This window comes from Bufo bufo, chromosome 7, assembly GCF_905171765.1.
Source record: "Bufo bufo chromosome 7, aBufBuf1.1, whole genome shotgun sequence".
NCBI lineage: Eukaryota > Metazoa > Chordata > Amphibia > Anura > Bufonidae > Bufo > Bufo bufo.
The window spans coordinates 75,626,635-75,642,884 of NC_053395.1; the positions used below are offsets into that span (position 1 = coordinate 75,626,635).

General features: G+C 41.0%; 1 protein-coding gene across 5 annotated transcripts in view; it reads right to left on the bottom strand.

Annotated features, from left to right (window-relative positions):
* The window catches only part of RBFOX1 (RNA binding fox-1 homolog 1), a 363,548-nt gene extending 357,745 nt beyond the window's left edge, over positions 1–5,803 (bottom strand). For 4 of the 5 annotated variants that reach the window (XM_040440372.1, XM_040440369.1, XM_040440368.1 and 1 more), the window contains exon 1: positions 1,427–1,632. In XM_040440372.1, the coding sequence (XP_040296306.1) occupies positions 1,427–1,552 (126 nt within the window). In that variant the 5' untranslated portion in view covers positions 1,553–1,632. Of the gene's footprint in view, positions 1–1,426; positions 1,633–5,649 lie in introns of those variants that run through there. The other variant, XM_040440370.1, reaches the window with a different exon arrangement.
* Positions 5,804–16,250: the final 10,447 nt, after the last annotated feature.

Genomic DNA, 16,250 nt, shown 5'->3' on the forward strand with positions numbered 1-16,250 from the left:
AATAGATTTATGTGTGTGTGTGTATATATATATATATATATATATATATATACATATATATAAAATTAATTTTTTTCCCATCTAATATATATATATATATATATATATATATCGAGAGAGAGAGATATCCAAAAGGGATGTATATATATATATATATATATATATATATATATATACACAAACGGAAACTAGACTGATGGTATAGATGAAATTAAGTCACAGGCGGAGAGCTGCAGTATAGTCAGCAGTATCTGACTCAGCTTTTTTGGTGAAAAAGCAATTAAATTTAGATTGTTCTGTCAATACATAGTGCTCACTGTGGAAAATATATTTATGTGCAGATCAATACACTACATTAAATGTCCATTTCACTGATTTGACCAATGTCACTTTTTCCAACACCACCATAAACAAATAACAAAATGGCAGTTAGGGATGTTAAAGTACCAACTGTATATAATACATAGAAGGTTACACAGTTATATACGGATGGAATGAGAACACGGAATACTATAATAGACTCATTCCTCCTGCACATGGATCCTCATCCTCATGTATGGATCCATAATTAGAAAACCATAGATTTCTATGAGCCCATACCCTACTATTTCTCTGTACCTCACATTTTCTAATCAGAGGTTGTTTTTGTCTCATAAAATCTGCAAGAATAAAAAAAAATGGCACTATATTGCATACCATATTAAGGGGGAATTCTTAAAGATATTCAGGGTCGATTTATAAAAAAACATCTAAAGTTAAAACTGTCCTGGTTGCCCAAAGCAAGCAATTACAGCTCATAGTCTTCACAAATTCTACTCATATGATTGGCTGTGCATGTTGCCATATTCCTCCAAACACAGTTCAGCCAGGGTTCAACCCATAGGAATTGTCAGGTGATAGCCGAATCTCAGCCTGCTTTGTAATTAATATCCATGGCTAACAGTATGAACATTATTAGAGGCTATTAGAAATAAAGAGCTTGGGAATGAATTTGTAAATATAGTTGCTAAAAAACTATATGGCATATGAGCCATGTAAGAACATGCATTTAACTGTAAAGAAAAGAACACAGTATCACTGGGTAAAATCATAAAAATGCTATAAATAATACAAAATCGACCCACTGCTCTGCATAGATAACGGCACTATAAATCAGACACCGGACCTCAGAGTTTCTTGCTTAATGTGGGTCAAATATCCATTACTAAGTATAGATTCTGATACACAATACAAGGTTTGTTCTTATGAACTGAAAGCCTCTACACATGTACAAATTTACAGCAATGTCATTTGACATAGCCACACATTTTCAACAAAGCACAGTTTTTGTATGCTTTGAAGATCCACCAACAGGCATTCTCAAGAATGAACTCTACATCAAGGCAGCTAAACAGTGCAAGCCATGAGAATATCCACCAGTACAGACCTGTGTTTGAGAAAATTGTTCATAGAGAGGCATTTGTCTAAAGTTGAGCATTAATGTAGATCCCATAGCGTTGGCCCAGCTGCAATAACCTCCACCTGCCTGGTGCTGATATAAAATTAGTTCCATAAGTCCAGAAATTGTTCTTGACTACCAACCATAATCCCATATAGCTAGAGATGTAGACAGTCAAAGAGGTAGCGATTGGGATCCAGATGAGTGTCAGTGCAGGCTGTTTCAGACCAATGCAGTTACAACAGTCCAGAAATCCTTGAAACCTAGAGGGGTTGTCTCATAAAGACAACCCATTTCCATGTGGCCTATTAGAATATACCGGAGGGAGGTCCTTGTTTAGGACCACCTTCTAAGAGGTCCTGAGCCAGAATGGGAAGCTAGAAAGAGATGACGCATAGCAAATCCTGAGAATGTTCAGTGTGGAGTAACTGAGCTTGGTTTCTTGGCATCAGAAGAATTAACAGAGATCGACTAAATATTGGATGATTGGATTGGAGTCTGTTCTTTTGGTCTATCTGAACCAGCACATATGTATCAGCAGATAGCATAAATTCATTGGTTAAACACCCCAAATACTAACCAGACCAACAGAACAACCAATGACTTCTTTCTACAGTAAGGACATGTTCCCATTTATTCATGCTCAGTGAATTCGTCCAGGTTGACTGGAGATTGCCTCGTACATTTCTAATTCAAGAAAGAACTCCCCCTTAACAGCATCAACTTAATTGCAAACAATTGAGCTCACAAATATAATACAATTCACATAGCGCCCTAGGGATACTCTGTTTTATCAAGGAAGTTTGATCTTTGAAATAGGCCAGAAAGCCTAAATTATGAAAGCACAAAAGCAGTTGCAATCATGTGAAAATGTTGCTTTTGAAACATAAAAATCTAGGTCAACTCGCCTTGCCCAGAGTATGCGGGATGAACACAAAGCTTTATCACTTAGAAGTGGAAAATTAACATTACGGCAAATAGCAAGATGAAAAAATGGAAAATAGACTGGTTCAAACATGAGAGGGAAACTTCCCTATTAGCTGACTCCATCTCACTGTACAAGCGCCTGAATGTCAGGCAATGAGGAAATATCAGGATGATGTCTTTAGCAGAAAGGTGTTAATAACTGCACGAAATGTGGACGCTTTTACTCTGCAGCGAATGAACAGCTTTTAGCATTAGGGCCTAATCAGTGTCAAAAATACCAGCATGTTGTCAAACATATGGGAAAATTCCTAGATCTCTCCTTAAGCAATGTATCATCATTTATAGAAATATGGCTCTTGGGCTAGAAAATAGAGATGGCTATATAAATATTAACATCTAATTAATATGGGAAAATATGCTTAATTGGAATCCCAGTGATGGAATAGAGAGGATCACCCAGAGCTTGGCATTTTGGAATTGTACTTCTTTATGAGGAAGGAGATGTTCTGGTGTCCCCTGTATACATCTTGGTAAACCTGGTTATAGACTTTAGATAACTGTTTTCCTCCTGAATCATCAAATATATGGCTGAGTGTGTTAGCAATAGGGAGAGAGGAGTAAAGCTTGTATTACACCAGCAGATGATCGCTAACAAGTGTTTATATGAAGGCTCATTAGCGATCATTTTGTAGTGTAATACTGCCGCTGATTGCCCGATGAATGAGCAAACACTCGATCATCGGGCAATCCAAATCTTTTGACTTGCTAAAAATTATAGTTTGCAGGCAGTAGATCGTGGTATCTAATCACGATCTGCTGCTGGCAAACTACTATATAGCATGACGGTGAGGGATGGCATAACAATCGCTCCTTCCCATGCTGAGGAGGAGATTGCTACAAGTAATAGCAGCATTCTCCTCCACTAGTGAGCAGGATTTGCCTGGAGGGATCACTTTCTTCCCGACAATCGTCGGCCACATCTGGCTGTGTAATTCAGCTTTGAGTCAACAACTCTGGGGTTCATCCCCAAAAAGCAAAAAAATTCTGGCACGTTGAAATCCAAAATGTCTGACTATTTTCCCACCATCTCCCATGCCTTTTTTCCCCTGACATCACCAGGTGGAGAGGTGGTTCACCCCAATGCACATTAGATGGTTGGCCACAGAATATAGGGGTTCAGTTGATATTCATGTGATGTGTATGGTCACCATAGTTGTCAAAAAAGCTTGATAACCTTACTCCTTGATGTCCTGAGTTCACCTTATCCCAGCTTACCCCTAAATGTTAAACTCTATGATCTATTTCTGTAAATGGAACAAATATGAAGCTTTAGTTGTCCAGAGTAAGGCCTAAAGCAGTTTTGCAAAATTGGTGCAAAAGTAAACTGGATCAGATGCCCATAACAACCAATCAGATTAATCCTCTGAAAATGAAAGGTGGAATCTGATTGGTTGGTTGCTATGGGCAACTAAGACACTTTTCCTTTGCACCAGTTTTGATCAGTCTCTCCCAGTTTAGAGTATATGTACAAGTAAATATCCATTATATCCTCATCACTGCCAACCTCTGCCCAAAGATATGGAGGTCTATCCTAACACTGGTAATGTCGGGTCATCCCTTCAGAGAGTGTCAGCAAGGGAAGTCCGACATTGCGCTAACCAATATCACGTATTGTTTGATATATTACTTTCTTTATTATAAATTTTGTTGTAAAAATGCAAACAGGGGCCTTGTATGTGGTTTAGTATAATGTCAAATACCTTTGGATATCAAATTAATCGCAAAACAATGCGACAAAATATAAAATAATGCTGTGTGTATCAACAAAGCAGAAGTTTGCATAGGACTGCAGACAAGTGCACGCAACTCATTGAGTTACTACAGTAGATAGATAGATATGAGATGGATAGATAGATAGATAGATAGATATGAGATGGATGGATAGATAGATAGATATGAGATGGATGGATAGATAATTGATATAGATAGATAGATAGATAGATAAATAGATACATGCATGCTACACTATATGCTTGACCTTTTACTCTTTTTCTTGCTAATGCCCTAAATCAACACATTAATAATATTCAGACTTTTGTAAAAAAAAAAAAGTGACTATACAGGGGAACACCACGGAAATAGGCAGGTGCTCCTCAGCTAAGGCTTTCTGCTCTACCTTGAGTTATAAAGCAGATGTTACCGAGACCCCTGTAGTTTCTCATTAACACTGGCAGGAGTTCCAAGAGACCCAAATTAATATTCAAAGAATTCTCACTTAGTGCTAATTACAACTAATATTTAATTAAGAGCGCTGAGGTTTTGTCTCATTTCTGTCTATTAGGTCTATACTGTACGTGTGTACGTTACAAGTGAAGGCCATTCCCCAGTGTTCCTGGGATTCAAATACTTCAGTCATTAGGTTTCTTAAGCTGCTGGGAAGGTTGTAAGCCCTTTTAAAGTAACTTGCTGGCAACAGAGAGAGAAAGAAAAAAAGAAAAGAAAAAAACGAACGATGGCAGACAGTCAGCATTTGCTAAATGTTTTGGACAGAAATTTAATGAAAACCACATTTCAACTCCAAAATATGCATTACGTGGCAGTGTATTAAATATAGTTTATTGCCTTTCTGCCGTGAACCCGAACGAACCTGAAACGGGGGAAAATGATATGCTTTACAGGGACTTCTCCGATGCTCAGAATGGTAATTTTAAAGCCAGAAACTGCAATGAATAAAACCATATTTCATTCCGCCCGCCGCCTGCTTCCAGCAAACACGAAACTTAAAAAAAAAAAAAAAATCCCAATCACAAGTGTAATATGGCAATATCTAAACCCCCAATATAGACTTCAGTTCCTTAAATCTGTGTGATGCCTTTCTTCGTCTTGGCTCTGCCCTCCTTTATGTGCCGGTGCCCCCTTTACCTCTAGCTGACAAATTGCCTTTGTATTAGATTTGTTTTCCTGTGTTCCATTGCTCCTGCCAACAGCATTGCATATGCAAAGGACGCCTCTCCTACAGTAGTTAAATGAGCCAAGCAGTGTCTTTCTCCTCGGGGCATGGAAACAAAGAAGAGAAATGCAAAATGACTCTGTAAACCTGCTGGTCGGAAAAGCAACTCAGATAAATGGATCGAGCAAAGCATAAAAAGACGCCGCTGCCTTCTCCACATCTCCCTCCAGAATGCAGCTAAACACGTCTAAGCCTCCTTGCCTGCTTGCAATGGAAGAAGCCTTCTACTAGATAGACCCACGCCATGGTGAAAGCAGAAAGAAAGTCAATATACCTGCTGTACCATCCTGCTCCCTTTCTTCTCCATAAACTTAGCAGCTGTTTGTGTCCCAGGCCCTGCAGCATCTGCCCAAAAGCAGGCATCAATTATGGATGAAGGCGTGCATAGTCTGTGTGATGTGTGTAGAAGTGTAGATGGCAGGGGTGTTGAAGGAGGGGGAGCTAAATTCCAGCCTTACTGACCTCCCACTCAACATCTGACTGCTCCTAAAACCTAATCCAGATGGGACTCTTTTAGCTGGCTGCGGCTCACTCCATCAATCACGGCGAGGCACGCCTCTGTCAGTGCCAGACCCTATAGCTTGCTGCTGAGAAGATGATTGCATGGAAAAAGAACAAAGTAAATATGATTCTTAACCTTTTGGTGACTAGAGGCGAAATACAAAATGTAGATATGAAATGGAAAAGCCAAAGCAAATAGGGAAACGGGAGGGGGGGGGAGACCTATAGATGGAGCAGATATGAGCGGAACGAGGCTTCACAATCGACATTCCACCAGAACTAATAAATAAAAAGAAAATTTGGATTTGTCAGAATCAGAATTTTTGGGTAAATCTTAATAGATGGAGAGAAAATTTTCCAGGCGTCCCGAGTGCTTTCGATGCGCTTAGAGTTTATTCATACCTGAATCAAATTTCAGGGTCAATTTTGATAAATCAGACACAAAATGTATTTGATCTGTTCCGTTTACACCGGATATAGCGAATTTCTTCAGTCTGTACCTCCGCAGGAATTAAAAGCGCAGAAGTGAACCCAGCCTTAAAGGGGTTCTCCAGGATTTACCTAGTGATGACCTATCCTCAGGAGAAGAGCTCATGCACACAGACGTAGTTTCTTTCTGTGTTCTTTTTTTGCGGACCATATGAGGGACCATTCATTTTAATGGGTCAGCAAAAAAATAAATAAAATAAATTACTCCAATCGGACAGTAATGTCCGTTCTGCAAAAAATGAGAACATGTTTTATTATTGTCCGAATTGCGGACAAGAAAAGGACTGTTCTATTAGGGGCCAGCTGTTCCATTCCCGCAAACGATGGAATGCACATGGACGTCATCCGTGTACATTCCAGAACGCAAAATACATATGGTCGTGTTCATGGGATCCCCTCCGATCAGCTGTAGGGAGAGGCCTGAGCTTAGGCCTCTTTGTAGGCCATGTGATGACACATTTATTGGTCACATGGCCTAGGCGCAGCTCAGCCCCATTCAAGTGAATGCATCTCGGCTGCAATACCAAGCACAGCCACTATACAAGGTACGGCGCTGTGCTTGGTAAATTGTGGGGGAGGGGGCTGTGGTGCTCACATTTATTAGTACTTGCTCTCAAGGTGACCAGGAAGAAAAGGTGTTTGCGTAAGATACTCTAAACGAAGGTCAAGGATGTTGTAAACCGGTGTTAGGAGGGAAAGCAATAAAGATGCAAATCAGAAAGAACATGTCAAATATGCAAAGGAGAGATTGGAGCAAAGTTGCTTATTCTCAAATTTCCAGGGAAAAGTAACAGGACCAATGTCCGTGTCCGGAGGCAGCACAACAAATGGCAGTATGCAGCAGGCTCCTCGCACATGTCACACAAGGCCAGTGGTGGCCACAGGGGACACCAGCTGAGAGGGACACAATGGGGGGATTCAGGACAGTCTTATTCAGGCCCTGTGCAGAAATCCAAGCTTTGCTCCAGCAATACGGCATCTGCATGCAGAAGGCACCAGCTTCGGGTCTGAGATGCTCCCTGGCTTAACACAGCTTAGCACATCCCTGAAAATGAATATATTAATATAACAGGTCCATGCCTTTTACATATTTTTATAAAGATTTATTCATCTTTTACACTAAAATGTCTTTGTAGGGAAGTTTCCATTTCAAACGTAGAGGCTACTAAGTAGTATAGCGTTCTAGTGCTGCTATTGTGTTGGGGGATGGGGAGATTATTTGCATGGGGGATGGGGAGATCATAGTTAGAGAGCACTGCCAAAGGATATAGAGCTGGACTTGGCTCTAACAGGAGGTGTTGGGCCCTACGGTAGACAGCACAGTCATTCGGTATATACTTTCTGGGATACATTCAGCTAAGATGAAAGATAAATTGGACTGTTAACATTTCTGAGCTATCCCTTTAAATGTGCTGACATATGCACGTGCTCAGTATGCCTTCATGGGTGCACCTGCTTGGAATGAAACATTAACCCTTACACTGCGGCTATAAAGGCTAGGTGCACTAATGGATATGTAAAATTACGCTGATGTTAAAAGGATTCATAGTAGAAATATGAGACCAGCCACCGTTTTTTAATGTTCACAGTTAAAGATCATTTTGGTGACTGGTGAAAGGGAGTACAGCTATCATACTGACAGATGACAAATACAGCTCTGCTATATCAGTTTCCATTTGCTCTCTAGTCACTTGAATAGACCTTTAAAGGGTTTTTCCAGGACTTTACTATTGATGACCATTTCTCTGGATAGATCATCAGTATCTAATGGGTGGGGGTCCAACAGCGGGGACCCCGCAGATCAGCTGATTGAGAAGGCAGCGGTGCTCGCAGTAGCGCCGTAACCTTCTTTCAGGGTGCCCTAGGCCAGTGGTGGCAAACCTATGGCAAGGGTGGCAGAGGCGGCACTTAGAGCCCTCTCTGTGGGCACCCACACCCTGGAAAAAGTCTATGGTGTACCAATATTTCTTAGACCTTTCCTGCCATCAGCGCAGGGTGCACTATAAACAGCAGAGGCAGTGCATCGATTGTAGGCAGGATATTATAGCTAAAAGATAAAGGACATGGAAGATATGTTATATTGGTATTCAGGTTAAATTGCTGTGTTGGCACTTTGCGAAAATAAGTGGCTTTTGGTTGCAGTTTGGGCACTTGGTCTCTAAAAGGTTCATCATCACTGACCTAGGCCATGTGACATCACGTTCATTGGTCACGTGGCCTAGGCACTGGTCAGCCCAATTGAAGTGAATGGGGCTGAGCTGCGATTCCAAGCACAGCCTCTATCAAATGGATGGCGCTGAGAGAAGGCAGCGGCGCTACTGTGAGCACCATGACCTTCTAAAACAGCTGATATGCGTGGGTCCTGGGTGTTGGACCCCAACAATCAGATACTGATGACCTGTCCAGAGGAGAGGTTATCTGTAGTAGAGTCTTGATAAATATTTTTTAGTTGGCCATATAATATTACTGATGTTCAAACTCAGATATTTCAGACAGAACTAAAGGACCATGTAATGAGCATGAAGGTGTCCTGACTTTACTTTGATAGTGGATATCAGGGAAGAGAAGGATCGGACAGTGAGTCCCTCCCCTCTGCCTACTGAAGATGGATGGAGCATGAGTGTACACACACATACCCTAAATGCCCATACCCTGATGGATTCATTCACTTTAGGGAGAAGAAGTCCAGAAGATTCATCTTTGAAGACATTTTTAGACTCCGCTAGGCCTGCTTGATGTTGGTCTCCGTCTTTCCAGACAGGACAGAAAGGTAGACTATGCTGTTCTGTCCAGGAAAACATGGAAAGGAACAGAAAATGGTGAACTGTAAGGATGTAATAAAGGGTGAAAAGGATCCAAGACTCCCAGCTGCAGAATCCATCATGGGACATCTAAGAGACACAACACAATGAGAAGATGCTGTCACATGGTTGGATGCTGGAAACTAAACAGTATGGATCTGGCTGGTCAGATTTCTTCCTGGTCATCTCCCTGCCCCTAGATCCATTGTGATACATGCTGCAACACATCTAGGGGTTTACTTTATATTCAGTGGAGAAAGAGAATACTGCAGCATCAAATACAAATGGGTGATCCATGTGATTGTATATAAAGTGTCTACTCTACAGAGGAACATGTTGAAGCTCCTGGGCCCAAATGTAGTATCAAGGCCTGAAACTATAATTTTGGGGAAAAAACAGGGCCTTTGGACCCCCTCAGACATCAAGGCATGGAAATGACTGCTACTTCTGAGCTCCAGATAGCTAATTGAGTGCAATTATGCAATATATGGTAGGAAGGCACAATAAAGCTGGCACATGCCACAATCATGCACAATATTATCAGGTCAGGTGATTGAGCATGTTTTACCCAAATTATTTATCTTGGAAAAGGTGACAAACAGTGCTGAAGTGCTAGATGTTTAAAGCATCATAATTACAGATTATATGTGTATTCAAAGGGGTTATCTGAGCTCCAGATATTGATGACCTTCCTACCTTCAGTGTACGGAGCCTTCTTCTTCCTCTCTGTACTCTATCAGCTTTTGGTGCCACAGCTGTTTGGAGGAAACAGCTGTTTGGTGGGAAGCCAAGTGTCGGACCCCCACCTATCTTATTTATGACCTATTCTGAGGGTAGATCATCAATATCTCCAGCCAAAAGAACCCATTTTAGGTCCACATGTGCCTACAAGCTCTGTACCCCATTCAGCTACCACACTGGTGCACAACACTTCATACGTCTTGGTTAGGAACCCAAAAAATCCCAGACGACAGGACTGTTCCTATCAAACATTTCAATTGACAGCCATAGCACTAATGAGATAAACAGGAAATAAGTAATTATCCTAAAAGGCATGAATACACTGCTTTATATCTAGTGAGGGGGCTGTGCATGAGATAGGGATCAAATACCATAGATAATCCCTATGTCCTGCACCTCTGCTTAATGTCTAGCACTTGGTATAAAACAGTATCATTTTTGCCCAGAATGTTCCTTTAAAGAGGAACTCCACACTGTTTCCTTAATCTGAAAAAAAAACTTAAATCTCAAGATTCAACTTTACATTAAACTTTTTGAAATGGAATTTTGAGAACTTTTTGATGGATTTCTTAAAACCTTTGTTTTCCTGAATGTTACTCTTACTATAAGGTCACAGATGTCAGGCTATTACTATCTTCAGATCTTTCTACCTCGTGTCGCCCCCTGATGAGTAATGCACTTTGGATGACTCTACATAAGAGGAGTCAGGGAAAGGAAGTGACAACTGCTCTGAACACATTTGCCACCTCATTCAGTCGTGGACCTAGCAGATTTAGACCCATTGCACATCAGGCTCAAGAGATCTGCTCTCGGGAGGATGGGATCTTGGCACAAGACAGAGGGAAAGAAGTGTTGGAGAATATTTCCTATATCCCTTGTTTCTGAGATCCTATCTATTTTAATTAAAAAACAATGTCTGGGAGAATGTGATGTACAAGGTGTCAACACTGGGTAGCTCTACTATACCTGCAGTGACTATTACAAGACTGCACCCCTAGGACAGCATTAAGGGTCTGAAGAGATAACAAATCATATCTCTCAGGAGTTGCTCTTTAAGATTATTCTGTTTCAGAGGATTTTGCATAACCTTGGAAGTCTTTGATAGATAATAAGGCAAGCATACTTTTTTCATGCATAACTTTAGCCGGGTCACACTAACATACTGCAAAAGATTGATTGCTTATTCAGGAGACATCTGCCTGAAAACTTAGCTAACTAAGTCACCTGAATTATAGAACATACAGGAAGAATACAGAATTTCAGCTCAGATATTTTTTGGATTTAAAAAGATAGCGTGCTCACTCGGCTTACTTTCAGAAACTATAGAAATCCATTTGAGGTTGTACGTAATCTATCTAGCTATTATCTATTACAGATGATCGAATTTCCCAGAATTCATTTCAGACCCAAATTGATTACATTGACCATCAGATTCAACTCAGTCTGTGTAAATTCAGTCCGATTTGAAAGTGCCCCGATTGCCCATAAAAGTTGTGTATGACACTCCGAGGTATCAGAGGATCGTATCCAACCCTTTTCAAGATGGATCTATCTATCTATCTATAGAAATACATAACCTTTGTCCACAGAAAATGCTTATTAGCCTGCAGGCAGATCATTCAGAGATCTAACATGAAAACATTTTAACCTCAGCAAGTTTTTCCAGAAATGGATAAGTGAGGACAAACCTTTTTGTGTGAAGGTTTTTGTGATTTAATTTAACCCACAGTGTACTTTTAGGTATGAAGGTTCTTCATGTTTGGTGGAGTTCTCCAGTGACATTGATCAGGGCTGGAGGATCGTATTGACCCCTCTGTCTGACTTGTACAAGCAGAGGCCCAACCCCCATGATCTCGTGTTGAGTTATTGTTCAGGATTATCGGCATACACACAATGTGATCTGAATAAAGGAAAAGCTGGGTTGTCCTGCTGGCACTGTCACCATGTAGAAATGACCACAGGGGAGAATCTAGTTATGCCAGCTAACTTCCACTGTCCTAGGAAGAGGGCCTAGTGCTTTCCTGTCCTTTCCATCCTATTCCTTGCAGAAGAAAGAGATAGTATGAACTTCCAACTAGATTTCAATGCCCTCATCACATGGATGCTGTCACAGCGCTGGTTTCATTGGCTAACCTACAGACTCCCTCTCCATGTGTATAATACGAATGCCACAGCCTGCCATTTGAAAACCCATCTATGCCATCACAGAACTTGGACATCATGAAATAGGTCTATTCATTACCAGAATGGCACATATACAGATATACATGTCTTGTTCATTTAAAGCATACATTCAACTTAAGAAACAAAATTTTGCATTCCGTCAATACCAATAAAATGATAAATGAAACAACCTTGCAAACAATATTGATTAAAAAGTGTCTATCGTTTCGTTTCTACAGCTTCTGGGCATCAGATGTGTCTCCATAGTAACAGACAACAAGCAAGCTCTGCGTAGTCAGATCCTGGAGTCATTTACCCTTCTCTCTTCTACTTCTAGCTTAGGCCTGGTTCACATCACTGTTTCGTTTATGTTTTTCTGATCCGTCAGAAGAACAGGAAAAAAATAGATCCTTTATTTTGAGCATCTGTTATGTTCATTTTGCATCCGTTTTAGCCATTTCCGTTATTTTATTGACAGAAAAAAAAGGACTTTGTGGAGGACTAAATGGAATTAAGGATCCATTTTTCTTTGTGTTGTTCTGACGGATCAGAAGAACAGAAAACAAATTGGTAATGTGAACCCAGCCTAACGCATCAAATGTGCATTTGTACAAACGGAAGATACCGCCGGATTATGCCTTGCTATATCTTCCCATGCAGACATTAGGGGGCCATTTACTATCATAAATACCTATATTAGGCGTATTTATGTCGCAGATTGCGCCACAATCTGTGACTTTTCAGGCCCATCTCATTCATTATTTTCTACGCCAGTTTTAGGTGTGGAAAATAGTGTAAATGTAAGACAGCAAGGAAGCCATCCTATATACGAAAACAGAATAATAAAAAAAGGCTTTACCACAGGCTCTCCTGTTTGGTCACACAAATCCAAAAATCTAGTGGAGATGATTTTATCAAGGGCATTCAGCCAGCCATAAAGAGACAGCTGTCTCTCCCCCACAACCCCAGGGTCACCTTCTAGGAGAAAGGGCCAATTATTTGCACAAGAGACGGAATATCTTCTGGTGTGATACTGAGAACTTCTGACCATCCCACTGCTGAATGTCTCCCCTTTATACTATGCCTCGGCAGGGTTTTAGATGACATGCATACTTTTTATGTAGATTGTGATACATTTTATCTCTGCATATACCAGAATTACCATGCACAGTACTAAGTCTATTCTATACCGCCACCTACAGGAACATGCTGGCATCGTCTGCTCCATGCTGTTCTCTCCCACCCCCCTAAACAAAGGGGGAGTTCTGCCGCTGACACATCTGCAGTCTACCACACAACTGCTACTGTAAATGTGAACTATTACACTGTATAATGGCGCTACGCAACATGGCATCTGTTTGCCGCCTTCAGCCTTAAATGCACGGCATCTGTAACGCCATTTGTGCACTAAAAATAAAGGACAATGTAGTGCAATTATCTTATTCCAACACATTCACAAATTATCACCTCCCCGATAAATGGTGTAAAACCTGCCACAAATTAGTACCTCACTGCTAAATACAAGCCTGTAAATGAAGCTTTATATTCTGTAACTAGTGGGAAGCGAAGCAAAAGACATCATTAGGAGATCGGGGTATCGGCGGTTATAAATTAAGTAAAATTCCTTTAATTTGGTCTTTACAGAATTTAAAACTTGCAGGATGATCAGATATTTTAAACACATTAAAATCCCTTTAATCCAGCAAAAACTAAATCTGGATTTCCCCATATTCTGGATTATTGCACAATACAAAGCAACTCAAACATTATACTTGCACATGAATAGAGAAACAATCGGGGTATGTCCACATAGGACAGATATGCTGCAGATTTTTCATTTATTGCTGGTAGAGGATCCTCAGCGTCCGACATAGGGTGTTCTGAGATTTTTATACTGATGACCTATCCTGAGGATAGGTCATCAGTATCTTATCGGGGAGGGGGGGGGTCCGACATCAGGGACCCCTGCTGTTCAACTGTATTGAGAAGGCATCGGCACTCCTGTGAGTGTGAGCGCCGCTCCCTTCTCTCTGCTTAGCAAGCACAGCGCCATACATAGTATAGTGGCTGTGCTTGGTATTGCGCTCAGGCCCATTCACTTGAATGGGGCTGAGCTGCTTGTAGGTCACGTGACACATGAATGTGCCATCAGTGGTCTAGAAAAAGCAGAGAGAAGATCACGGGGGTGCCTTCTCAAATAGCTGATTGCGGGGTCCCAGGTGTAGAACCCCCACCGATCAGATAATGATGAACGGAGGATAGGTCATCAGTATACAAATCTACAAATAAACCCCTTTAAGATTATGGATTTCCATCTTGGATTTTATTCTTTGCAATATATAGGGTGAAGTCCTTGCCAAATTTCTGCATATTTTTTTTAATGCTGAACATGCGTCCTATGCGGACATACACTGAAGGTTAAGAACTGCAATTACTTGATGTCAGCATAACCCAATGGCGATCAAAAATGGCTGTGAAGATCTAGCCCTGATCAAAACTGTCTAACGAAATATATATATTAAAATTGATCTGTAAATCAATTATTCCAATTGTCAGTCAACAGTGTCTCCTAAGAGTAGGGCCACACGGTCAGGTTTCTGAATCCGGTGAGGCAGCCAAAGTCAGGAGTGGATCAAAAAAGGAGAGAAATGATACAGGACAGATACAACTTCTTCTCTTTTTCTAATTCACTACTGTTTTTGGCTTCCAAAACTGCACCATGAAACCTAAAAGTGTGGGCGTACCCTAAGAGTACCTTAACAAATGTGGTTCCAATCTGGCAGACTTTTCTCGTGACCTGTTCCAACATAAATGCCGGCTGTTGGCTGTACAAAAAACACTGTATGTAGCTGTGTTTGTCTGTCCAACACCCAACACCCACAGATCCCGGATCCAGTGAAATCCAGCAGGCTGCTCTCTGCCGGACCAGCCTGCTAGATTTGCTGCCACATATGTGAATGTACCCCAATCCAGCAGCTTAGCATGATTGCTCATTAAGGCAGCCATGTGGGGGAGATATATTTATGCAAATGGGCCTAGAATCTTACTTTATTTGCACCAGAAAGCTGTAGGCTTGATGCGCAGAATAGTACCTGCATGTGGCTGTATGCAAGTCAACTTTTCAACAAATTTCTGTCTAGTCCTACTTTGCACCTTCTTTTGTCTTAGGCCTCTTGCACACGACCCTGTGCACCCCGTGGCCGTATTGCGACCCTCATACGGCGGGTCCGCAATACATGGGGCACCGACTGTTTGTGATGGACGAACATTGGCTGGGACGATCAAATGTTCGCGAACCGCGCGTTCGCTTCGCGCCCATTGACTTTAATAGCATGTGAACCTGAAAAACCTTCAGGTCATATTTGCAGCCACCAAATAAAAACTATGAGTGCACGAATAGTCCCACAAAATGGACAGTGATATACCAAAGGGGGATCATTGGCAAAAATTCCCACAAAAATATGTATTTTATTCAGGGGCCATTTTTATGTGTCTTAAAGGGAAACTCTCAAAAATGTGCCCTGCTGGAGCCTAGAAATGTTTTATTTCCTATTGGTTTGATGTATACAAATGTGCAGCACTCCACCTTTTTGTATTATAGTGCAGAGTAAATAAAAAAAATGAATACGTTAACGTAAATTATTTTCTACCATGGAACTGTATGGTGAACGGACGCCACTGTACGGCATCAGTCTGAGGCATATGTTAACGCATACATTTTTGGTATGCATTAAATGGATGGCAAAAATAGGATGTGAACATTTCTACTGGGAAATACACTATATAATACACTGTATAATACACTAGAATCTATATAATATAAAGATATTAGCCCTACCCCCGAAAAATAATACAATTAGGTGGTCATTTATTATATAAAAATACGTCTATGTTAGGCGTATTTCTGACACAGATTGTCCTTAGTACCGCAATCTGCATATTTTTCCCGCTTATGACAGGTCTAAAAAAGGATGGCATGGGCAGGGAAAGGGATACAGTTATGGCCATCCAGTTATTGGATACCACCACTATACATTGACCGGATAACACCTCTATACAGTGACCGGATAACACTGCCATACCGTGACCGGATAAAAGGGTATAAGAAGGCACAGTACAGGGAAAGACTAGGGGCACTGCACAGTGTGTGGTAATAGGGCACAAGGCAGGGTATAAGGGG